At 34.5% G+C, this 25442-nt stretch overlaps 1 protein-coding gene across 1 annotated transcript in view; it reads right to left on the reverse strand.

The window, feature by feature from the left end:
* Nucleotides 1–7894: 7894 nt before the first annotated feature.
* The window catches only part of LOC136036453 (myotubularin-related protein 2-like), a 72405-nt gene continuing 54857 nt past the window's right edge, over nt 7895–25442 (reverse strand). Inside the window, exons 10-12 of the mRNA XM_065718692.1 lie at nt 18026–18210; nt 15103–15307; nt 7895–9561 (exon numbers count right to left, since the gene is read on the reverse strand). Coding sequence (XP_065574764.1) covers nt 9421–9561; nt 15103–15307; nt 18026–18210 — 531 coding nt within the window. The 3' untranslated portion in view covers nt 7895–9420. The remainder of the gene's footprint in view (nt 9562–15102; nt 15308–18025; nt 18211–25442) is intronic.

Genomic DNA, 25442 nt, shown 5'->3' on the forward strand with positions numbered 1-25442 from the left:
TTTAAAACTTGTCACAACAAAAAAAAAGAAGAAAAACAGAACAGAGCACGCAAAAAGGACAAAAAACGCAAATAAAAGCAAACAGTAGCAAATATATTTATATGTAATTAACTTATAAATAAATCCTAGCATTAAAATACATGCAAATCACTTTAATAATGTATTAAAGATATTGTAATTAAATAATTATAAGGCAATAATAATTAAATTAAGCACAATATAACTGAATTAAAGACGATAATATGGTGAATAGTATAATATAGACATCGTAGGGAAGGGGGTCCTCTATTTACGACTAAACCACTGGCTAAAATACAGCCTTAGCTCTCTGAGCAATATAGAATACTCAGAAGTCGTTACCCCCTTAGTAGACACAGAGAAAAATTCCTTTTGTTCAATGATATCTTAATTGCACTTACTGTCTGGGTACCATAAGGGGCCACTACCTATTATTATCAAAAATGAAATACACAAGGTAAAAACTCTTTAAGTAATCAACAAAATATCCGCGACAGCATATGGGGAGCGTTTCAGACTTATCCTACATTGGAATGTTCTTGACTTTGATTTTTGTTTTTCATAAAGTTTGCAGACGAAGAAAAGTGGAAATTCTAATTGCCGATTTTGATTACTTTAAACATACGGAAAGTGTGAAAGGAACTGCTTGAAATCTTTATATACAGATTTTTATTACCGAGGTGGTCTCATTAGGATGTTTAAGGAGTAGCCGCTTCGCGACCTTAATTCTATTAATTAGACTTTTTTTTGCCCAAACATCCTATTGTTTAATTTTTTAGTTTTAAAAGCATTAATTGGCATGGCAACAGAAAGCACCTAAAATGATATTTTTTGTTATGAAGGGAAATCCATGGGCAGTCCCAAGGGCAATCACACTTGTATTTAGCCCCTCACATCTAGATGCTAAAAGTACGGAAAAGTACAGTTTTGTGAAATAAAGAGAACTTGGAATTTCTAAAAACGATCTTTTTTTTAAATCTGATTCCCGTAGGCCAACGAAATTTTAGCCGGCCTGCCTCCTCTAGGAGAATTTAACATAGTCATACATGGTAAATATTACACTCAGTTTAGGGGATATTTCAAATATAAATATTTTTTAAGACATAGCAACCATAGGGATAGTCGTACACAATCTTAGGGGAGGAGGGCGTGGACCCAAGAAAGCTTAACCAATAAACATGCCAGGTTCCGGGCCTTGGAGCTTCTTTATAGTTTTCCTTCGACTTATCTTCTTATCTTGACGCATGTGCGCATTTGCTCAGATCAGGTATTCTTGATGGGAAATCATTTGAGAAGGACATAAATTTTTCGAATGCGTCCCGGTAAATAAATAAAACAAATACGGTAAATCATAAGAAAAATTTTACAAATAATAGTAATAACCGCGCAAATTCACAGTTTTGGGGGTGGGACGCACAGACTCAAGGAAATTCACAATGCATTCCGGGCTTTGAGTTCCGGTCGAGTCAACCTAGTTCGGGGCTTTGAGGACTCTCTAGGATGCTGGTCCACTTTTTCATTTCCTTTACTTACTAGCACTGTTGCTTGCCCTAGACATAGAGGACAGGAATTTATTTCAGGGGGTTTAGGCAAATTTCTCAGATGCGCCAGACCCATTCACATGAGAATATTAGCTTACAATCGTGCGCGAGCATGTTTACTTATGTTATCATGCATGTCAATAATGAGAGCAAATAGTTCTGTGCTAATAAACTACAATCTAAAAATTTTGGCGCCAATCATTGTTTTCACCCACTGTGCATTATTTTTACCTAAGAAGTATCCCATTTCTGGGTTTGAGCGTTCTCAAGCTTCCTTTTGTCAATGAATACAGACCCAGAAAGATAGACCTTAATTAAGAAATATACTATTTGCATAAATTCCTGTTGGTCCATATGGGTGTCCAAATTTTCAAATGGATTTCTGAAGCAAAAACCCCTGAATTTAATATTTCTGCTTTACATAGTAAATATTAAGTAATAAAAGTGATAATTTTGCAATTAGAAGAAAATACGGATTATATTGATATAAAAATAAAGTTGGAACACTAAAAGGATAAATATAATAAAATAGGATATTTGGTTTTTGCAAAAATGTTCTTGTAGGCAAGTCAATTCACTAATAATTTGAAATGTTTAATGTTCGATAATTTTAACAATAGCCATACTAATGTACAGCTTGATTTTTTGGCTATTCAATTATATATACACTTATTTTCAATCCTTAATTGATAACAAGATCTTAGAATTATATTCTTACACAATTTTACTAATTCAATACACATTTTTTTTTCTTACTCGGTTTATTACCAATGAATGGCAATGTTTGTCTATAGCTACAACAGCCCGGAAAGTATTACTTCCTAGATCTCCATGACGACATTTTTTTGGCTCATTTTCTGATGATTTTTCACACATTTTCTTTATTTTCAAACCTGTCGCTCGCTAAGAATTAAAATTACACAACTGCACATGGAGGTCTTTTCCCCTAAAAATTGATTTGTCCGATTTTCCCGTTTTTTAAGAGTGTTTAAATTTCCATTTTGACAATTTAAAGAATTTGATTTTACTTTTACTGTCCATTGTACTTTAAAAAGCTTTTATCCCAAATTGACAATAACCAGACTTTTTTTGACTGATCAAACCAGTCGCAATAATTTGAAGTATTAATTAATCGGTTTTAGTCTTACTCTCCCACACAAAAAATTTGCCCCCACAAGTAAAATTACACAGCCACGGAGACAGAATGACAAATAAAAATATCGAAAAACATAAAGAATTTCTAACATATATTTTTAAATTTCTAAGATGATGGTTTAAAAGAGTGTTTTAATTATTTCTTGGTACAATTTTTCCTATTATTCACTAAAAGACTATTTTAAAATAAAAATGCTACTAATTCAAACCTTCTTTCAATACTTACATTATGATCGACTTTGACACAGAGCTGGCATCCCATAGTATTCATTTTCACATTTTTATTCTTTTTTTCGTATTTCTGGGGGTTGAACTATCATAGAAGGGCGAGATGAGGGTTAACACTGGGGCTGTGGGGGCAACATTAACCCCGAAGGCAAGCTAATCAGTCGTTTCGAGGTTTTGAATAAAATAGATATTTTGATTCGATATCATAGCGGTTAAAGGAGGGCCAGATAGAAGAAAAGCAGCGTAAGAGTGGTTGATTGCCCTCTAGTAGCTTTCAGGCTATAAAATGGCACTAGAACTTTTAGATTCAATTGAATTAGCCCTCTCCCAAGTTTCTAAGATAGCGATTTCATTTGATGTGGATGGAATTTTTTTTGACACTTTTCTGTCCCTATTTTTAGGCTGCATTTTGAGGAAAGCAATGTTTTTCTTTATTTTCCTTTTGCATTGGGGCGCCCTTCGCCCATACTTTCATGTAAGTTTCATGTCAATCAAAAAAATTGCACTCTTTTATGGAGCCGCCTTGTTAGAGCAAGGACCGAACCTTTGAATAGCTTTTTGGGTAAATATATGACTGTACATATTATTGACTTACCAATAAAGTGAACATACCGCTCGATGCCTTTTTTATGCTCTTTAGGAATAAAATAATCGCTTCTATCGCAAATTCAAATTTAAGCACTTTTTGAGCTCTTAAAAATAACGAATTTTCAATTAAAATATGAGCTATCGGTCGTTCTTGACAAAATAATACTATATTTTCTCAATGCCAAAATTATTTATAATAAGGTTAGGTCAAAAAGTACTTAAATTTGCGATAAAAGCGATTATTATATTCGTAAAGAAATAAAAAAGGCATCGAGTGGTATGTTCACTTTATTGGTAAGTCGATAATATGGGTAGTCATATATTTACCCAAAAAGCTACTCAAAGGTTTGGTCACTTATATATTTACCGCTTTTTGTACATTCGGTCTCCTCGGCCCAAGCACTTATGGCTGCAAGTTTCAAACTGATCAGGGAAAATTTTTTAGCCGATACAGGAAAAAAGAAATAAAATAAAATGCGTAAATAATTGCTATATGATATTCTATTCAACAAATTCTGCATATATTTTCAATATAGGTAGATTACTCCAAAATTCTTTTTTCCCTTTTTTTTTGTCATACTTTCTTTGCAGCTAATTTTATACAATTGGTTGGAATTTTCCAAGGGGAAGGGGGAAATTTTCAGCGGGGAGAAATTTTCAGAGGGAATAAGCCGGAACCCTAATGTACTAATGTGCTCAGATACGGAGAATACAATCAGCCAGAATTTGCTTGGGTCTAGCGAAATTGGCTTCGAAAAACTCCCTTGATACGATCATTTTTTTTTTATATTCTTTTCTGGTATTAGTTTACCGATGTATTTGGACGCAGAGAGTTTATTTAAGGAGCTAGAATATGCTAGAATACGCCTTTTTGCTAAGTTGGCAAAAGGGCTGTTTTGGCATGGTCAAGTTTTTATCATTTGTTGGAATTGACCTGAGGGATACGTTGATTTATCTGATAGATAACGGAGAATGTGCTAAGGCAGTAAAAATGTTTCTTGGAAACATACATATTGGCTCCTAAATATCGTTTTTTGGCATGGTAAAAATATTCTACGGGCCCCTAAGTTGTTTCGAGCTTTCAAGACACTGCAAAAACGAGATATCACAAGCCATGTCTTTAATTTTTCCAAAAATTGAGCAAAAAGGATGTAATACGCTTTTAGGAAAATAAAAACACAAGCCTCTAAGTATCTTAGAGCTAAATAAGATACAAATAAGAACGCCACCCTCTCACGGTGCTGAAGAACACTAAAGCAGACATGTATAACATACAGCATGTATAGTATGACATTTTCAAGCATAATCACGACACGAAAACACGATATATGTAAAATTGTGGAATATCCCCCCCCCCTCAGTTCAAATGTGTATTCAAATCAAATCAAGAGGTATATCTCCTTTTTGAATTGTCTGCTTTGCGTTTGATACGTTTGATATTAAACGGCCCTCTGAACATTTCATTGTTACACGAAACGCTTACTTACCACAAAATGAAGCAGAAAGCAGTAATAGCATGTTTTCTACTTTGAATTAAATGGAATAGTTGTGGGCATCAAGTTATGACTAATTGTAGAAAAAGCCAACAAAGATAGTCCAAATGAGTGAGAAGCAAACCTGGAATTAATTCCCCCCTTATTAGGATTGTAGGAAAGGAAACCTCCTTAAAAGGAGGTTAGCTCATCTGTTAATAGATATGTCTGTCTATTAACCGTCCATGCATCATTGCTAGGGCAGTAGAACCAAGGTAGATAGTCATAGAGCTAAGATAGTGATAGAACCTATAGTTTTCCAATTGTTTGATTGATTTGGCTTGGGTAAACGGCAGAAGTATGCGGGTTCCTCTTTTATTGGACCAATACACGGTTTGTTATTTTTTAGCAAGTCACGCCTGCCAAGTGTCACAGGTAATTTCAATGCACGCGAATTTAGTATTTTATATCTGACAGATTATATACCCCTTTATATGGATCATTTTGACGAGGCAAAGGAGCCCAGCAAAGGCAATGGGAGAATCAATTGGGGAAGTAAAAAGCTCCTAGACTTAGATTGTACTAATGATTTAAGCATCCTTTACTAGGTATCTTCTAAGGGGTAGCGAAACGAAAAGTTGGATTAAAGCTGCAGCAATCCACCGTAGGGCCAGGGTTTTTATTCCAGTAATAAAAGTTTGTAAAAGCATCTCCTAAATAATCTCAACAAGAAGAAGAAAATGATAATGAACGCTATTGAAAACGGAATTCTGCGTTTTTATTTTACTAAAGCTTTTGACATGTTTTTGGAACAAGGAAGTTTCTTTTAGACCTTGGAGTAACGAGCTCGGACTTTGTTAGAGAAAACTTTTAAAAGCATTGTAGAGAAAAATATTCATTAATTTTGCAGAGATAAAAATGTTAGCAAAATGAATGAATTTTTAAAGGTTTTGTGGGTTCAGGCTGCAAGAATAGGCGTGAAAATTAATTTTTAGAAGAATAAATCGCTAAGACTAGAAATAAGTGAAGCGTCGCTTCGCTTATGGCAATTTCGGCAACGAAAAGACAATTTTCGGCAACGAGAAGAACAATCAGTTTGACAGCCTCACTTGTCTACCTACGAAAAAATAGTTGATTTCCCTTGTTGCTCAAGGCAGGAGCTATAGATTTCTTGTAGGCTATATAATTTTTGACAATGGTGATTTGACATTTTACTATTAGCCTAGCCCAACATTGGCAAAATCAAAAAACATATTTTAATTTCTAATTTAGCCACAGATGGCAGAAAGTTCTTATTAGACAGTTCTTTCAAGTGTATTTTAAACCTTCATTTACTAGCCTTTGGGCTGTTTTGAGCCAATTTAGGGGGCAAAACAGAATTCCCCGGAGTGATTATTATACTTAGAATGAGCAAAATAAAGCATAAAGTGAGTTATTCTCTTTCTTCTCGTTTAAATCATATGAAAAACCTCAAAATTTACGGAATATATATTCAAGGTATTATACTTGCCCAGGCAGCATAATTAATTAAGACTGTGGGTGCAGTGAAGATGTAGCCAAGGCCCAGGGTACTTTCAAAGTTATGAAAAGTTTAGAAACATAAGAAGATAAGTCTGCGAACCAAGATTAGAACATTGGAAGCTACAGTGATGAAAGTGGTCAAGTATGGTTCTGAAGCGTAGGTGCTCTGAAAGACGAAGGAGGATCTGTTTTATATTTTACAGAAAAATAGAAAACATATAGTACTTATAGCACTTCATAGTGCTCTAATAAGAGAAAGGTTGATATGGCTAGGACACCTTCTTGACATGAAGAATGACATATTCCTAAAAATAATATTATTAATATAATTTCTTTTAAAATAAATTGAATAATTAAAATAAATTAATCATAAACAAATAATTTAAAAATAAATTAGTAATTTAAAATATTTTTATAATTTAATATAAATATTAATTCGTATAATTTAATTTAATTATTAATTAATTAATATTAATTATTAATCAAATTAATCATGAATTTAACAATTTAATTATTATATAATTTAATTTATATAATTTAAAATAAATTAAAACAAATTTTCTTTTAAAATTATAAAATAAACTATAAAAATAATTTCTAATAAAAACGTCGACTAACCGTGTAGGGCCAAACAAAAAGCAGGTCTTCCCTGAATGGGACGGGAGGATGTCTTAGGGAAATATACAAGGGAGTGCGAACTTCTTGGGAAAGTATAATGAGGGAGGCTTTCAATAAATTGGAATGCAGGAGGAGCGTGTATAGCTGTGTTGGCCTCCGGCGGCTTAGTGCTGCAGTGAGTTATTATTAATAGTAGCAGAATTAGATGATGTTTAGCAGTAGGTGACGTGACAAGGTACATATCGCAATATCAGCAAAATTTGCAAGCAATTAGACAAATTTTCCACGACAGCAACAATGACATTCGTCACAGCAAAAAGGTAATGGTACTGAATCATCAGTGACACCTACAAATCAGTCAAAATTTTCAATCAAGATGGTCAAAATTTTCAATCAAGATGGCGTTTTCTTTGCGTTTAATAGGGCTTATTGCAATTAATTTTCGTAGATTTGTCAGTGTGAAAGGCCAATGATTAGTTGATCTCATGGCATCACTTTTACCAAATCAGACGCTTATTCGAGTGGGGAATTTGCAAAAATTAATTGCAATCAGCTCTATTGAAGGCGGAGCTCATTTCCGTAAAGTAACCACTACGCTTCTTGGCAACACTTATCGTCAAATGATATTTGAATTTTTATACGGCAAAAAGAACTAGAAAGCCGTGATACAACGTTTGAAAATTTAAAAAAAAAAAAAAAAACAGTTTGATTATACGTAAGCTTGATATTTTAGAGCTAGAAAATATATTTAAATACAAAAGATGTAACATGTATATTTCATAATTTCGACAGAAAGTCGGAAAAAAATTAGACCTAACATCCACACTAAGATACTGATTTTACACATTTAAAGGTGAAAGTTCAACAATAGTCACGCTAACAATCTTCATAGGAAAGAGGAAAACATAACTGAACATAAAACGTCACCATTTACGTCATTACAGTATTTCTTGGACATTAATGACGTCCTATTTCGGTTAAGTATATATAACCTTTCGATTACGGTAATTCAAAAGGAGTTTTGCAATACTTTTCGACAATAATCACACACCAATCTTCATAGGAAAGAGGAGAACATAACTGAACATTCAACATCACCATTTACGTCATTACAGTATTTCTTGGACATTAATGACGTCCTATTTCGGTTAAGTATATATAACCTTTCGATTACGGTAATTCAAAAGGAGTTTTGCAATACTTTTCGACAATAATCACACAACAATCTTCATAGGAAAGAGGAGAACATAACTGAACATTCAACATCACCATTTACGTCTTTACAGTATTTCTTGGACATTAATGACTATCTCAGTTAAATATATATAACCTTTCGATTACGATAATTCAAAAGGAGTTTTGCAATACTTTTCGACAATAATCACACCAACAATCTTGATAGGAAAGAGTAATCCAACACCACCATTCACGTTATGAGAGTATCTCTTGGGCAGTAATGACGTCTTACCCTGGTTATGTATAAATAATGTTTAGCTTATGGCATTTGAAAAAGTTCCGCAGCACTTAACATCAGTGATGTTTGAGCTTTCCATATTAAAATGTCGCCCACCTTATCTCCCAGGCTATATGCAAATCTTCCTTGTTGAAAAATATTGGTTAATAGCTACGCGAAAACCCAGACCTTTTCCCCTTAACTCTAAGATTTATATTGCCAACTGTACAATTTTTTGAAAATACGGCGGAACCCATCTAGTGCAGTTTGATAACTAAAAGTTTTTTAGTTTTACTGCTGATGATGAACACTGTATATGTGTTCGAAATATCCAGTTAAATAATTTTATATTTCACTGTCAATAAAAAGGTATCATCCCTATTTTGAACTGTTTTACTTTCGTTTATTAATAATTTAAATAAGAAAGTGTCCAGAAATTCGAAAAAATATAGGATTTCGGTGGGGGGGGGCTTGTCCCCTCTCCTAGGTACGTGTTGTTCCTTACCTATGTATTCATAGGTCTTTTTTTTTATTTATAGGATTTTTTTTCTTTTTCTTTTTTGTTTCGATTACGGTTAATCAATTGTTTAATAGTTGGGTGAATATAGCCACTACACTACAAGCACTATCCTAACTTTTCGGGGGACTATTGGTAACATAGTTGACGTTTATTGTTTGTGATAAATTAACCTGAACATCCCGCCTTCTGAATTATGCAGCCACCAACATGGGCAGTTTAATACCGATATATATATTCACATAAATATTCCGGACAGTACTACTTTAGAAAGTGCTCACGATTTTGCTGTTTACAAGGTCACGAATTTTAGCCATAAACAGGAGACGAAACTCTGGGGACATTCACTCTTGGTCCTCTACTTTCCAATTCTTTTCTAAGGTCGTCAACCTTTTTTTGCAACTGGGCTTTCAGGGCAAGTAACTGTTTTGACCTCGCTCCAACTGGCTCCTAAAATCACAAAATGGCTTGAATCACAAAGGCTTAAAAGGCTTTCAAACTATGTAAGTAATTTTTTACGCTCAGTGAATAAGATATGTTAAGTCAAGTAATACCTTTACACCGAAACAAGTCAAATTAGGCTAAAAAAACGCATCAAAACCATATAGCGTTTGGCAGCACTTGGCATTTGTTTTTAGCATTGTAATAATTTTTCTGTCAGGACCTGAGATCAGACACTGACTACTACACTAATTTTAACAACTACACAAATTAAATTAATTATAACAAGTTTTTTCACATTAGGCGAAAAAAGCGCATCAAAACCATATAGCGTTTGGCGGCACTTGGCATTTGTTTCAAGCTTTGTAATAATTTGTCTGTCAGGACCTGAGATCAGACACTGACTACTACACTAATTTTAACAACTACACAAATCAAATTAATTATTCCTATTAATAAAGTGAAAAAAATACCCAGTGTCGCCAATTGCTAGATGGCACTGAGGGTTTTTTATTTGCTGACACTAGCGCCGGTTTTCCCACTTGTAAGTTACCCATACTCTTTGATTAGGCTAACATAAAAATCAATAAAAACATCATAATCATTGTTTAAATTGAATTTAATCATAATAAGCAGACTATTCAAAAATTAGACATACGGAAAGGTGACGCAGATTTGAGGTCAGATCAAGCGTAAAAGACTTTCTAGGGAATGTTTATTTAGTTATTTCCAACATTCATTATTTAATAACCCAGAAAATTCCATTCTCTTTCTACTAAGTTGATTTTTCCGTAATGCTACATAAGTTTACGTGAAGTAGAATTCTACGAATAAAGAAGGAGGGCGTTTTGGGAGGAGGCAGTCTATTACTTAAGATCCAGATTTCTGTTCGATTTCTTTCTTGAGATCCTTGCCCCTTTGTCTAAGCTGCTTGCAATAAAGGGTTTTATTAGGTTAAAAAAGCATATAATAGACAGCAAAAGTAATATCTGTTTATAGATCCCTATCTCAGTAAAAACACACACAAAAAAAACCAAAACAACAAAGTGGAAATCTATAAGAGTAAGAACTCTAAAATATACATTGATTCATGCTATCTCGTCAAAAAATAAATTTAAAAAAAATCGAGTAATATATACCAGATTATTCCTAGAATGTATCATACTTTCCACATATCTCATACTATATATATATATATATCATATATATCCACAAATCACATCTATCTCATACCTCATATATTTCCACATATCTCATACTTTCCATATATCTCACTGACTTTCGGCATTTTCCGACGTTGTGGTTGTAATAATTTTACCAATTAAAAAGGATAAAGTATTTTGTTTCTCAGCGTATTGGTTAAATAGTGTGGTCACGTAATATTAAAATATTAAAAAGTAAGCTAGAACATAGATATTATTTAAATATTGTAAATTTAATATCCCTAGAATGTTAATAAACAAAATCAATTTATATTTTTGAATCAAGTATATAAATTACAATGGAAAGGCTTTAATATGAAATGACATTTAGTTCTTTTAAAGATCTTAGTTCCTGTAGGCTTTGACACTGGAATGTCATATCAACTGCTTACAAAAGTACAGCTTTTTGAGAAAAATTTTGAAAAATATTTTCCACAAAAGAAGTTTTCCAAAGAAAAGTACAGAGCAACGTTAAACCAGAGATGGAAAGAAATATAGTCGAATAATTTTTCAAGCGTACAATTACAATAAATCACCATCAATAAATAAATGAAACCCAAAGCGACAGTAGATCATCCGTCCTTGCGTCATTCCTAGGGCAGTAGAACTAAGGTAGATAATCATAGAGCTAAGATAGTTATAGAACCTATACTTAAACCGATTAGCACTAACCATAATAAAACTCCATTCCTATAAATCATACCCAGCTATCCCCTCAAACATGATTCCCTGTGTTTAATTCCTAAACGATGAAAACTACACAACTGTTTAATAGCACATGCTTTCCTCTCAGTCATCCGCTCAATTAACCAGCATTTGCTTCCAAACACGCGTCCGAAACATTCATTCCGCAACTCAGACAGCTTTTCACACACGGATACAAAATGAAATAAGTTTTCATTCACACATCCACACATAGGGCAAAAGTGGGGGCCAAACACTAGCCTAAACTTGCCCAAAAATTTCCTTCTTTTACCTAAATTCAAATTTTCCCCTCTTACCAACAACAAATTCTTCAAATCCTTTTTATTTAACCCAAATTTAAAATAAACATATTCCTCCCACTCTTTGATTTCTTGGTCATTTAGGGTTCGCTGGACTTCCCTCCATACTGACACGCTTTCATCCATTGATCCTTTTCCTTTATTCCTCATCTCCGAAAGGCCACAAAGGTCCAGTATTTTCTTGACCTTATTCGGCCATGAATTGCGACTATCGTCCTTCAAGTTCTCCAAATAAGCTGACTTAAGAGGCCAAACTCTAGGTAGCCTAGAATTTCACCATTCTAGCAAATCTTAAAATGAAATCCCCAAATTTCCTTTCAGCACCAATGAACTAATGAATCCTTCTAGCCTAAAATTCTCTTAAAATGTATTAGCTGCTTTAGAAAAACTCCAGACCTCAGTAGCCAAATATAGACTAGAAGCTACTTTGCATGGAACACTCATATTAGTACCTGGCACGATTTAGCGTGCTGAACTCAAATCTATACATAAGTAGTTTGTTGCATTATGTCTACTTTTTGGGCAGAAAAAAATTCATAAAAATGATGGAAGGGGTGGGGGGAGGGGAGAATTTCTGTGATTTTTAAAATGAAGGTACAAAACAGAGACATTTTCCAAATCTAGGGTGGGGAAGCGGTGGTAATTTTGCTATTTTTAAGCTGACTCAAGAAGCCGAACTCTAGGTAGACTAGAATTTCACCATTCTAACCAATCTCACGCTTCTTGAAATGAAATCCCCAAATTTCCTTTCAGTACTACTGAACTAAGGAATCCTTCAAGCCCGAAATTCTCTTAAAATATATTAGCTGCTTTAACAAAACCCCAAACCTCAGAAGCCCAATATAGACTTGAAGCTAATTTGCATGGAACACTCATATTAATACCTGGCATGATTTAGTGTGCTGAACTCAAATCTATATATACGTAGTTTGTCGCACGATGTCTACTTTTTGGGCAGGAAAAACAATTCACTAAAATGACGGAGGGGGTGGGGGAGGGGAGAATTTTTGTGATTTTTTAAAATGAAGGTACAAAACAGAGACATTTTCAAAATCTAGGCTGGGGAAACGATGGTAATTCTGCAGTTTTTATTTTTCAGACGAAAATACCGAAAAAGGTGATTTTCAAAGTCTAGAAGGGTAAATGCTCCCCTCCCTCCACCTGAACCTAGAAAGTAAACAAAACCTGCATAACTTAGTGTATCAAATTCGAATCTATGCACATTTACTTTCCAGTATCATGTACTTTTCCTTACAATTACTCTCCAGAATAAAATTTATAATATGGTTTCGTTGCCAATTTATAATCATACCCTGTAATATGTCTACTTTACCTTACATAAAGCATTAAGTTCAAATCAATTTACTTCATTTAATTCAATGAATAATTAGGCGATTAAAACATTTTCTAGTAAAAACAAAAAGTACCGCCAGGCTTGCCACTAAAAATGATTTTTGCTTTGTTTTTCAGCTAAACCTTAAAAAACAACATCTTTTAACCCTATAGGCAAGTGTGCATTCTCCTGATGAGCCCATGTGTTGGGTTGTCGCCTCTGAATTATTTGTCTTTTTTATTGCCTTTAATATTTGGTAAATGACGACTTATACTTACTTACGACACGACTGCCTGTTTCATAAGACTTCTTTACCAGTTTCTCGAAAAAACTGGTTTCTCGAAAAACTCTCGAAAGCATTTGACAGTATAGATCATACAATCTTACTGGGAAAGCTGCAACATATTGGAGTGAGAGGGATAGCCCTTCAATTGTTTGAATCTTACATTCAAAATAGGTGCATCTACATTGGGGACGACCCAAGGAACGACACTACTGTGAAATTTGGTGTGCCCCAAGGATCAATCCTCAATCCTCTTTTGTTTTTAGTCCATGTAAATGACCTAACTCATATCCTTAATCCGAATCATGACGACCAAAAATGCTGTAACCTATGCTTTGATCAAACATCTGAGGACATTACTAACGAGCAAGATGGACTTATAGCATTCGCTGACGACACTACAATGATCTGCTGCGGACTCGATATGCCTTCACTCCAGCGGAAGCTTGAAAACATCAGAGACCTATCTGTGGATGGATGCCAACAAACTTGTCATCAATGTAGAAAAATCTTGCATCCTACTATTTTCTAGGGTAGGAACCCTTCACCCAGAAATAACAGGAATTGTGACGTCTCGTGGAAAGGTTCAACGACCAGTAAATGGATGTGCAAAATATTTAGCAGTAATAGTAGATGAAAACCTTTCTTTCCTTCCTCACATCCATGCTGTAGAATTAAAGCTTTCAAGGAATCTGGGTATCATGAAGAAACTGAAGCAAACATTCCCACGTAAAACCCTTACCTTCTCTACAATGCACTCATTAGACCCCACTTACAGTATTGCGCAATGGTATGGCAATCGACATTCAAATCCCATCTGAAAAAACTGGATTTCATCCACAAGAATGCCTTGAAGATCATCAAACACACAGAAGATTATCTCTCGCTGAAATCGCTGTTTGAGCGTTGCTGCTTGGTTTTTGCTTTCAGATTCCTCTCCGGCTTGCTTCCACCGCCTTTTAGGAATCTATTCCGTTTGGTATCCGAACAGCGTCTTCCAATTACAAGACTATCTGCACAGATCTATATTCGACATACGCCAACAGTGAGGTCGGAATTTTCGCCTGACATCGTCTGTGCTAAGGCTTACAATACCCTACCGCTTGAACTGAGAGGTAGGAGCTCCCTTGGTTCTTTCAAAAAGAGAATAAAAAATTATCTTGTTTTGACTTAGTTTAATTTGAATAAAGAATCTAATTAGAAAAGTGATTTTAGTTATTATTGAGTTTTTTTGTGGGGGTTGGAGTGGTTTGCTCCTGGATGAAGAGGTGGGGACTTGTAAGGATGTTTTTTAGGTAGGGGCCATGGTTGTATCGAGAAGTGGAGGGAGAGCCATAGTGCGTATTTATTTTGAGGTGATATGGGACTCAGCATGCAGTTTTTGCATAGAGATGAGAGATTATGTATGTTATGACTGTTATATTTTTTTTAATAAACCCGAATGAACATGGATTATTCTTCATGGTTGATTGTGTATGGCTATGCTGTTTCACCTATGTAATTGGATGGATGAGTAGGGTTAAGGCCTCATTCAAGTACTGATCTATATTAATTACTAAAGTAGGAAAACAGCCTTCCTTTCTCCTTCTATCTCCTTCTTTTTATGGTGTATGTTTATTTCTGTTTGTGCTGTTGCATTGACGATTTCTTTTTTCATTATATATAACACCCCCACCCCCCGGAGCTTGAGTCAGAACGATTTTAATGGAAGGGAGCAAGAAATAGTACCTGAGCTCTGAACCTTGGGTTCCAACGGCAGTAGTATGAAGTCCATAGCCTAAGGTGGCGTAAACTGGCAACAGGTACAAGGACTTGATTGCTTGAAACGGCTGCGCAGTAGAGAGGATTCATGAAGTCCTCCGAATGGCTATTGATGAACGACCATATTGACACTGTTCGATTCTTAATGTCTTCTTTGACTCTTTGTAGTTCGCTTGAAGATATTTTGATATTTATTCAACTTAAAGGAAACATAAACGGAAAAGGGTTTGCAGTGTTGATTTTTATCAAACTAATAGGATAAAATGAGAAAAAGAATAATTTATTTTCATCCTTGATTTTCAGAAAAGACAAAAGAAAAAAACAAAAGAAAAAGACCGTAAAAGACCGAACAAGAAGACCATAAAAAGAAAAAAAGCCAAAAATAAAATCCTTATAAAAAATAAAAAAAAGCCATAAACAGAAAAGCGTTTGCAGTGTTGATTTTTATCAAACTAATAGGATAAAATGAGAAAAAGAATAATTTATTTTCAACCTTGATTTTCAGAAAAGACAAAAGAAAAAAACAAAAGAAAAAGACCGTAAAAGACCGAACAAGAAGACCATAAAAAGAAAAAAAAGCCATAAACAGAAAAGGGTTTGCAGTGTTGATTTTTATCAAACTAATAGGATAAAATGAGAAAAAGAATAATTTATTTTCATCCTTGATTTTCAGAAAAGACAAAAGAAAAAAACAAAAGAAAAAGACCGTAAAAGACCGAACAAGAAGACCACAAAAAGAAAAAAAGCCAAAAATAAAATCCTTATGAAAAATAAAAAAAAGCCATAAACAGAAAAGGGTTTGCAGTGTTGATTTTTATCAAACTAATAGGATTAAATGAGAAAAAGAATAATTTATTTTCAACCTTGATTTTCAGAAAAGACAAAAGAAAAAACAAAAGAAAAAGACCGTAAAAGACCGAACAAGAAGACCATAAAAAGAAAAAAAGCCAAAAATAAAATCCTTATAAAAAATAAAAAAAAGCCATAAACAAAAAAGGGTTTGCAGTGTTGATTTTTATCAAACTAATAGGATAAAATGAGAAAAATAATAATTTATTTTCAACCTTAATTTTCAGAAAAGACAAAAGAAAAAACAAAAGAAAAAGACCGTAAAAGACCGAACAAGAAGACCATAAAAAGAAAAAAAGCCAAAAATAAAATCCTTATAAAAAATAAAAAAAAGCCATAAACAGAAAAGGGTTTGCAGTGTTGATTTTTATCAAACTAATAGGATAAAATGAGAAAAAGCATAATTTATTTTCAACCTTGATTTTCAGAAAAGACAAAAGAAAAAACAAAAGAAAAAGACCGTAAAAGACCGAACAAGAAGACCATAAAAAGAAAAAAAGCCAAAAAGAAAATCCTTATAAAAAATAAAAAAAAGCCATAAACAGAAAAGGGTTTGCAGTGTTGATTTTTATCAAACTAATAGGATAAAATGAGAAAAAGAATAATTTATTTTCAACCTTGATTTTCAGAAAAGACAAAAGAAAAAAACAAAAGAAAAAGACCGTAAAAGACCGAACAAGAAGACCATAAAAAGAAAAAAAGCCATAAACAGAAAAGGGTTTGCAGTGTTGATTTTTATCAAACTAATAGGATAAAATGAGAAAAAGAATAATTTATTTTCAACCTTGATTTTCAGAAAAGACAAAAGAAAAAAACAAAAGAAAAAGACCGTAAAAGACCGAACAAGAAGACCATAAAAAGAAAAAATCCAACATTCAATAAAAGTAAAAATTTGTCTTCATTCTTGATTTGCATTAAAGTCACATTAAAAAAGAAAACATGAACCAAGATGGAAGAATACGTTCATTGTTGATGTCTGAGAACAGGTCGTACTAGAAAGGGGTGGAAAGTAAAAGCACGTTTATTTTCGATTTTGATACTCATGAAACTAAAAAAAACAAAAAAAAAACATAAATGAACAAAAGCAAACGTGCAGGAAAAGCGGGAAACTTATTTTAATCTGTACATACATTAAACTTGAAAATAAAATAGGAAATATAAAGGAGAAAGGGCAACATAAATAAACTAAGAAAAGAAAGAATATAAAAAGCCATAAAGGAAAATTCAAGAAAAATAAGTTGCTAATGCATAATACCTTCTAAAGAGATTTTCTTTTATTTACGTTACTTGGCTATTTGCAACAGTACCTGTTGCAGAAAACCGTTCTAAAGAGGTTAGAAGACAAACTATATAATATTTTCATCGGAAGAGGTTTACGAAGCTCAACGGAAAAACAATAAAGAGAAAGGACAAATTACTTGTTGCAGGAAAACTTTCCAAGTAGAATAGAGATGATGAAGAATTTTTATTAAAAGACATTAATTAAACTAAAAAAAGCAAAACAAAATAAAATAAAGAAAAAGGAAAATAGGTGGAAAAGGGAGAGATTACCTGTTGCAGAAAAGCTTTCCACAGAGATTAGAATAGAGATGATCAAGGAGTTTCATAAACAGGTATTAATGAAAATCAAAGGAGAAAAGGAAAATTAGGAAGAAAATGAAGAAAAGATTATTTCAAACAGACTAAAATAGAGATGATCAAGGATTTTTATCAAAAGACATTAAACTAAAAGAAAAAAAAAATCAAAACCAAAATAAAATAAACAAAAAGGAAAATGGAAGGAAAAAGGAGAGATTACCTGTTGCAGAAAAACTTTCCAAAGAGATTAGAACAGAGATGATCAAGAAGTGTCATAAATAGATATTAATAAAATTCAAAGGAGAAAAGGAAAATCAGGAGGAAAATGAAGAAATGATTATTCCAAAGAGACTAAAATAGAGACGATCAAGGATTTTTATTAAAAGACATTAAACTCAAAGAAAAAAAATCAAACCAAAATAAAACAAACAAAAAGGAAAAGAGGAGAAAAAGGAGATATTACCTGTTGCAGAAAAACGTTCCAAAGAGATTAGAATAGAGATGATCAAGGATTGTTATCAGAAGGTGTTCATTAAACTCAAAGGCATGAGGAAATTGGTTCATTACTTGCCAAACACAATCAATAAACTGAACAAACACAGGAGAGCGATCAGCATCTTGGTATCGATCGTCACCATGTCCTATACGCTGAAATAAAAAAGACAATTTATTTGACAACCCTATCTTTCCATTTACAATATAACACTCCCCCGCACCTCATCTAGGAGCTGTTTCTCTGTTTCGGGTAACAACCAAGGCCATATCCAGTGGGAAGGGATTAAGGGCGTTTGACCCCCCCCCCCCCGAAATTTTTTCCCGACTCTTAAAATCATAATAAAATAATAAAAAAGTGTTATGCGTTTTTTGATTTTTTTTTTGTATAGCCTCTCCCGAAAAAATTCTTTTATATCCCCCTCCCCCCAAAACAGAAATCTCAGATACGGCCCTGGTAACAACACAAGCGTTAAAAAAAGAAGCAAGAAATGGTTTAAATTTTTAGGGGAAAAAATTAACAAATCTGGAGTGGCTATACAAATTAAGCCACACATAGAAAGATGAGAACAAAAACACAAACGATTTACAAGACAACATATCCAGCATATATTAAACGCTAAAATCATGAGGACAATTTCTTTACTACACTGCTTTTTCATTTACAATTAAATTGAAATGGAAATTCTAATAAGAAAGTAACATTTAATAAACAGTAAAAACACACAAAAAAACAAACAGAAGGCTATTTTTACACCAATCATAATAAAAGTAAGAATATTTCCGCTTTGCATCCAGGATTTTTTATTGACGAAAATAAAAAGTAGGAAAAAAATAAAACTGGCTTAAACAAAATAACAGAAAAAACACCAACAATATACCAAAAGAACAAAAAGACAAAAGCACAAAAAATTACATTTAAAAAACTTTACGTATTTTTTTAACAAACCCAATATGATAATTCATGCCTTGTGTATTTTTACGCGAGTTGTTGCATTAAATTGGTTTAAAAATAACAACCACGTATCTTTTTCGTCTTTTTTCGCACAGAGCCTTTTTTATTTTCTTTTTATGTACGTGCTAATTCGTTTAAGATAGTTACTGAAAGCTTAACCAGCGTTTTTAAATATTCGTTTTTCATTTTAATTCATTCCATAGAGTAATAGTCATATGCTTCCTCTGTCCAGAAATGTTATAAGAGGGATTTTGTTTGTCCCATCAGTCGGATTGCACCTTAACCAATAAGTTCTATACCCTATTCCCACCCAAAACAAAACAGTAAATTATAGGCCAACGTAAAATATAGATAAGGTTTTAAATCTTGAAATTTAAGATATACTTACTAGTATAAGATTTCAAGATGTTGATTTAGATAAAATAGATATTAGTATCGAAAGAATTAAAAACTAAACATAAGGATTTCATTTTTCTAATGCTTACGTATCAAAGCGACCAGAGCAGGGAGGCTCTGGTCTTTTCGACCCCCCTTAAGGTTACTTTGAAGAACCTCCATCTCTTGGTAAAATACAAAATAGCAACCTAAAAAATTACTTCTAAGTATTCCAGACCCTTTTCACCCTCCTTATAAAAAACTCTTTAGTTGCCATCGAGGCCGTATACAGGAGGCGGGGTTAGAGGATTTGAACACCCCCCCCCCCCCGAGATGTTAGTCCAACTCGTAAAAACCTAAAAATGAATATAAACAAATTGTTTACGCGTTTTTTTAGGTTTTTGTGAAAAACTCCCCCTCAAAAATCCTTTTTACCCCTCCTCCCATATAATCCTGGATACGGCTCCGGTTACAATTCCCCCAAGCAATGCCGTATCCAGGATTTTTCAGAAGAGGGGGGTACAAAAAATCTTATAAACGCATCAAAAATTTGTTTATATGCATTTTCGTTACATTTTCACGAGTCAAGAGGGGGAGGGGGTCGAACCCGGTACCCCCATGGACCCGTTATTGCCCCTAAAATGATGGTTATGTGCATCAATCTCATCTCGTCAAGTTACTGAGACAGTATCATGTGGCAAAATTAGCCACTTGTTCTAGTTTCGAATTTTAAAACCGAAAGAGTAAAGAAATAATGTCTTAAAATACGGACTTTGGGGATCCCCCTCCTCAACTTTACTTGACCGATCCAAGTTGACCCCTCGGGAAATATAATTTCATTTTTATTTACTATTTTAACTTTATGCTGCTACCTTTAATTTAGAATCGGGCCAAATTTACTAGGGTCAGAACTTGGGTTGTAATCTAAATTTGTATATTACGTTCTTAATATCATATTTAATATTCTGAAAATGATCATGAGGTCGAAACAAATATATTTTTACTGTTTTGATATCACAACACTATTAATTTAAAAAAATTTCCACAAAATGAGTTTTTTAAAGAAAAGTTAAGAGATACACCAGACCAAAAGTGAGCAGATATAAATTCAAATAATTTCCCAAGCGTTAGACTACCAATTAATTACCATCAATGAATAAATTAAACCCAGAAATGAATACAAATTACAATATATAACCGAATTAAACTGAAAACGAGCAGGAAATAAGGTGAACGGGGCTAAGTTCTGGAGACTAGAACAAAATTTGCACTTTACTGACAACAATCCTATTTCAAGCTAAATGTTCCTGTTTCTTATAATATCGAAAAAAACAACAACAGCATAACCAAAATTATCGAAAAAAAACACACACACAAAAACAACAAATGAGTGTGGACTAGCACTTTAATATTCATATAATGATATTTATTCCTTAAAATCTTGATAGTTTTTGAATTTATTAAAGTTAAAAAAGTGAAACATTGAAGACGTATTTTGTTTTCAGTAAAGTGCAAATTATGTTTTGTCTTCAGAAGGCATGGAGGGCATCAGCACTATAGTCTTAGTTTCTGCTCGTTTGAGCTTTCCGAAAGGTTGAGGTTTCCTTTGAAGGAGTCATTGTCTTTGGAAATCAGCAGGTTGTCAATGTTAGAATGTTTACCTAATAAAAGCGTTAACTAATTAGATTAATTAGTTTTATTTATTTATTCTCACGGTTCAAAGATGCAAGATTAACGAAAATGCGGTACTAACCTTTGAACTTCATAATTTTGAAACAACTTAAAGAAAATTTTTAGACAATCGTTGTTTTTCGGTATAAATTTAGAACGAATAAAACTCGTGTGCGTGTCCTGAGATTTTCGGGGATTTGAAGAAGCTCACAATTTGACAGCCGACGCTATTGCAGCAGTACAGAGTTGTTACTTTCTAAATTTCATTTTAAAGATTAGACAAAAAAAAACCGTCCACCAAACATTGTGCTATCACTTGAGTCTTTGACAGAGACTACAACTAATACTAACAACTCACCGCAGCACCAATCCATCCGAGGCCAACACAGCTACACACGCTCCTCTTCCATCCCAATCAATTCAAAGCCTCCCTCTTTACATCTTCCCAGGGAGTTCCCATTTTCTTCAAATCTTTCTTTATGACATCCTCCCACCTTTTTTGAATTGAAATGGAATAGTTGCGGGCATCAAGTCATGGCTAATTGTAGAAAAAAGCCAAGACAGATAGTCCAATTGAGTAAGAAGCAAGTCTGGCATTAATCCTCCCTTTATTAAGATTGTATAAAAAGGAGGTTAGTTCACTTGTTAATAGATAGTTCTAATCTATTATCCGTCCACGCATCATTGCTAGGGCAGTAGAACCAAGGTAGATAGTCATAGAGCTAATGAAGAAATAGAACCTATAGTTTTCCAAGTTTTCCTATTAGATTGCCTAGAATAAGAGGTTTGGCATGGGTAATTTGTTAGGTTTGGTTAATTTGTTTGGCATGGGTAAACGGCGGAAATATGCGAGTGTTGTTATCTTTTAGCAAGTCACACCTGCCAAGAGTCTCAGGCAGGTTGACCCAAAATTTAAAATTGACATAGAATCATTAGATTGCCTGGAATGAGAGGTAAGCAAGGGACGCTTACCTATGGTCTAAGGCAGGTTGAAAGCAAGAATTTAGAATTGTAACATGAGACCGTTAATTTCGCCTAGAATCAGAGGTAAACAAGCGTCCGAAGTCTAAATGGGGCCATTCTGCAATAAGCGTCAGGCAGGGAAATTGATTCAACTCGTTTTTCAATAGATAGATAGATAATTTTTTTATTTTCAACAATTACATAAATAAATATGACAAACCAGTGCACATGCCTGGGAAAGTAGAAGCCCAAACAGAAATACAACGAAAATACGGGTGGACAAAAGAATAACAAACTGATTTTAGAATATTTTTAGGAAAAAAAATAACGAAGACGTGATAGAATACCAGTCTTTCGGGAAACTTTTAACTACTGTGTTTTCACATGTTTATGAAACGACAAATTTTCATATAATACCAAGGTATTTAAACTGATCAACCCTTTTTAATTCAAGAACATTCAAAAAAAGAGAGATGCCATTTGAAATAACTGACCCAGTTCGCGAAAACAACATATATTGACATTTTTTCTCATTAAAAGCTAGTAAATTCCTTGAGTAGCAAAAAGATACGGGTGCATACTTTTCCAGGTTTTTAACAGCGGTTCTAAAACTTCAAAAAAAGGCTTTAGGATTACCAGACGGAGGTCTATACACAGACCCAAAAATAAATGGGTTACAGGGGTCAACTTCAACAAAAATAGCTTAGCCAAAGTCGACCCAGCTCTAAATGGGTACCTGGAGGAATCTGGGGAAGGTAAACAGGAAGGGTGTGCGAAAACACAGGATGGTTGGCCCCCAACCCCCCATTGCACTTCCTGGCTGAAGGGCTAAGAAACGGATATCAGCACCGCCGGTAGGGACTGTAAAGTCTAATGCACCTTGTACGTGAATTACACTTTATTCCAAGTAGATCTAATATTGTAAGAGGTGTTTTAGCAGACAAAAAGTCTTCCAAACCCCGACAATGTCCTTAGGACTAGATGTAAGCAAGAACTTGAGTTCACTGAATGCACTTTGTAACCCTTACGCATTCACATGTAACGATCGGACCGGAAATTCACACTTGTTAGACTGATCGGCTAGAATGCCACCGAAGAAAATTCACAGTCGGGTAGATTTTTTACATAAGGCATATCTTTCTCACTGCCAGGTGCTAAATTTAGAATAAAATCAAGTTTCAAACGAGGATCAAGAAAAGAGTGAAAACGATCCATTAAGAAAGAAAAAGGGAAACAAAAATCACCATTTTTGTAATTAAGCCATGGGCTCTTTTGACACATTCCGAATCTGGACTACGTCAGAAATCGATCTACATGGAATGCTTTGTGAACCACATTTGACATAAATAACACCTCCTAAAGTCCATACATTTTTTGAATCAAATTTATTGCGCGCAAGCTTGTAAATTTCTTGCCTTTCCCTGGTCAAAGCTTCGTTCGCGTAGATTCGGGAGTCCTTCAAATTCTTGCGACTACGCAGCATTTCCACCGCAGATGCCTCAGTAAAAAAGGTAAGTTCAATCGGAGTCTCAGTTTCAGAAGCAGATCTCAAACGTTTTGCAGTCCTGATAACGAATTTGTCTAAACTGGGTCCGATTTCGCTGTTGAGTCGATCTAGTATTTTTTCACCAAGACGGGGTAAATCCCAAGCAGAAGAGTCTGTGCCTGACACAATAACCTTGCTAAGAAGCGCGGACTGACTTATATCGTCCAGCTTGCTTTCAAGTTTCTGGAGCTTCGCCCCACTATGAACGATTTTCGACCGTAAGCCACTAAGGTTTTTTTTCAATACGTTCAAATTTGGCCTTAAGCTGGAGCCCAATCGCCTCATAAATGTCTTGGGTAACAGTGCCAAGAAAATCTTCCTTGTGTTGCGATCCTGACGAACTCCCTAGCATATTAAACTCGTCTTCCACTCTCTTTTGTAACAAGAGCTAAGAGCTCATATGGCACTTGTGACGAGGCGAGAAGAGCTAAGAGCCAAGAGATCATATGGTATGAGCTCTAACAAAATTCTATGAATCAATTGATTGATTTAAAAAGGAAAATAAGAGGCTTAATACCGGTCAGGATTTAAAATAAGAGCTCTGAGTCACGATGTCCTTCTAAATATCAAAATTCATTAAGATCCGATCACCCACTCGTAAGTTATAAATGCCTAATTTTTTCTAATTTTTCCTCTCCCTTTAGCCCCCCAGATGGTCGAATCTGGGAAAACGACTTTATCAAGTCAAATTGTGCACCTCCCTGACACGCCTACCAATTTTCATCGTCCTAGCACGCCCAGAAGCACCAAACTCGCCAAATCACTGACCCCCCCCCAACTCCTCAAAAGAGAGCGAATCCAGTACGATTCTGTCAATCACGTATCAAGGACATTTCTTTATTCTATCCACCAAGCTTCATCCCGATTCCTCCACTCCCAGTGTTTTTCCAAGGTTTCCCCCTCCAACTCCCCCCAATGTCAAAAGATCTGGTCGGGATTTGAAATAAGAGCTCTGAGACATGAATTCCTTCTAAAAACCAAATTTGATTAAGATCCGATCATCTATTCGTAAGATAAAAATATCCCAATTTTCACATTTTCCAAGAATTCCGGTTTCCTCCTCCAACTCCCCCCAATGTCGCAGGATCTGGTCAGAATTTAAAATTAGAACTTTAAAGCACAAGATCCTTCTAAATATCAACTTTCATTAAGATCTGGTCACCCTTTTGTAAGTTACAAATACCTCAATTTTCAAAATTACCCCCCCCCCCAATTCCACCAAAGAGAGCAGATCCGGTCTGGTTATGTCAGTCACGTATCTTAGACAAGTTTCTATTCTTCCCATCCAGTTTCATCCAGATCTCACCGCTTTAAGTATTTTCTAAGATTTCCGGTCCCCCCAACTGCCCCTCCCCCTATTACGCTTGATCCGGTTGAGATTTAAAATAAGAGATCTGAGTTACGCGGTCCTTCTAAATATGAAGTTTCATGAAGATCCGATCACTCCTTTGTAAGTTAAAAATACGTAATTTTTTCTTATTTTTCAGAATTAACCCCCCCCCCCCCAATAGAGCGGATCCGTTCCAAATATGTAAATCACGTATGTAAGACTTCTGCTTATTTTTCCACCAAATTTCATCCCGATCCCTCCAATCTAAGCGTTTTCCATGATTTTAGGGTCCCCCACCCCAAACTTCCCCCAATGTCACCGGATCCGGTCAGGATATAAAATAAGAGCTTTGAGACACGATATCCTTCTAAATATCAAATTGCATTGAGATCCGATCACCCGTTCGTAAGTTAAAAATACCTCATTTTTTCTAATTTTTCAGAATTAACCTCTCCCCCAACTACCCCAAAGAGAGCGGATCCGTTCCAGTTATGTCAATCATGTATCTAGGACTTGTGTTTATTTTTCCCACCACGTTTCATCCCGGT

Source organism: Artemia franciscana, chromosome 15 (genome assembly GCF_032884065.1).
Source record: "Artemia franciscana chromosome 15, ASM3288406v1, whole genome shotgun sequence".
Classification (NCBI taxonomy): Eukaryota; Metazoa; Arthropoda; class Branchiopoda; order Anostraca; family Artemiidae; genus Artemia; species Artemia franciscana.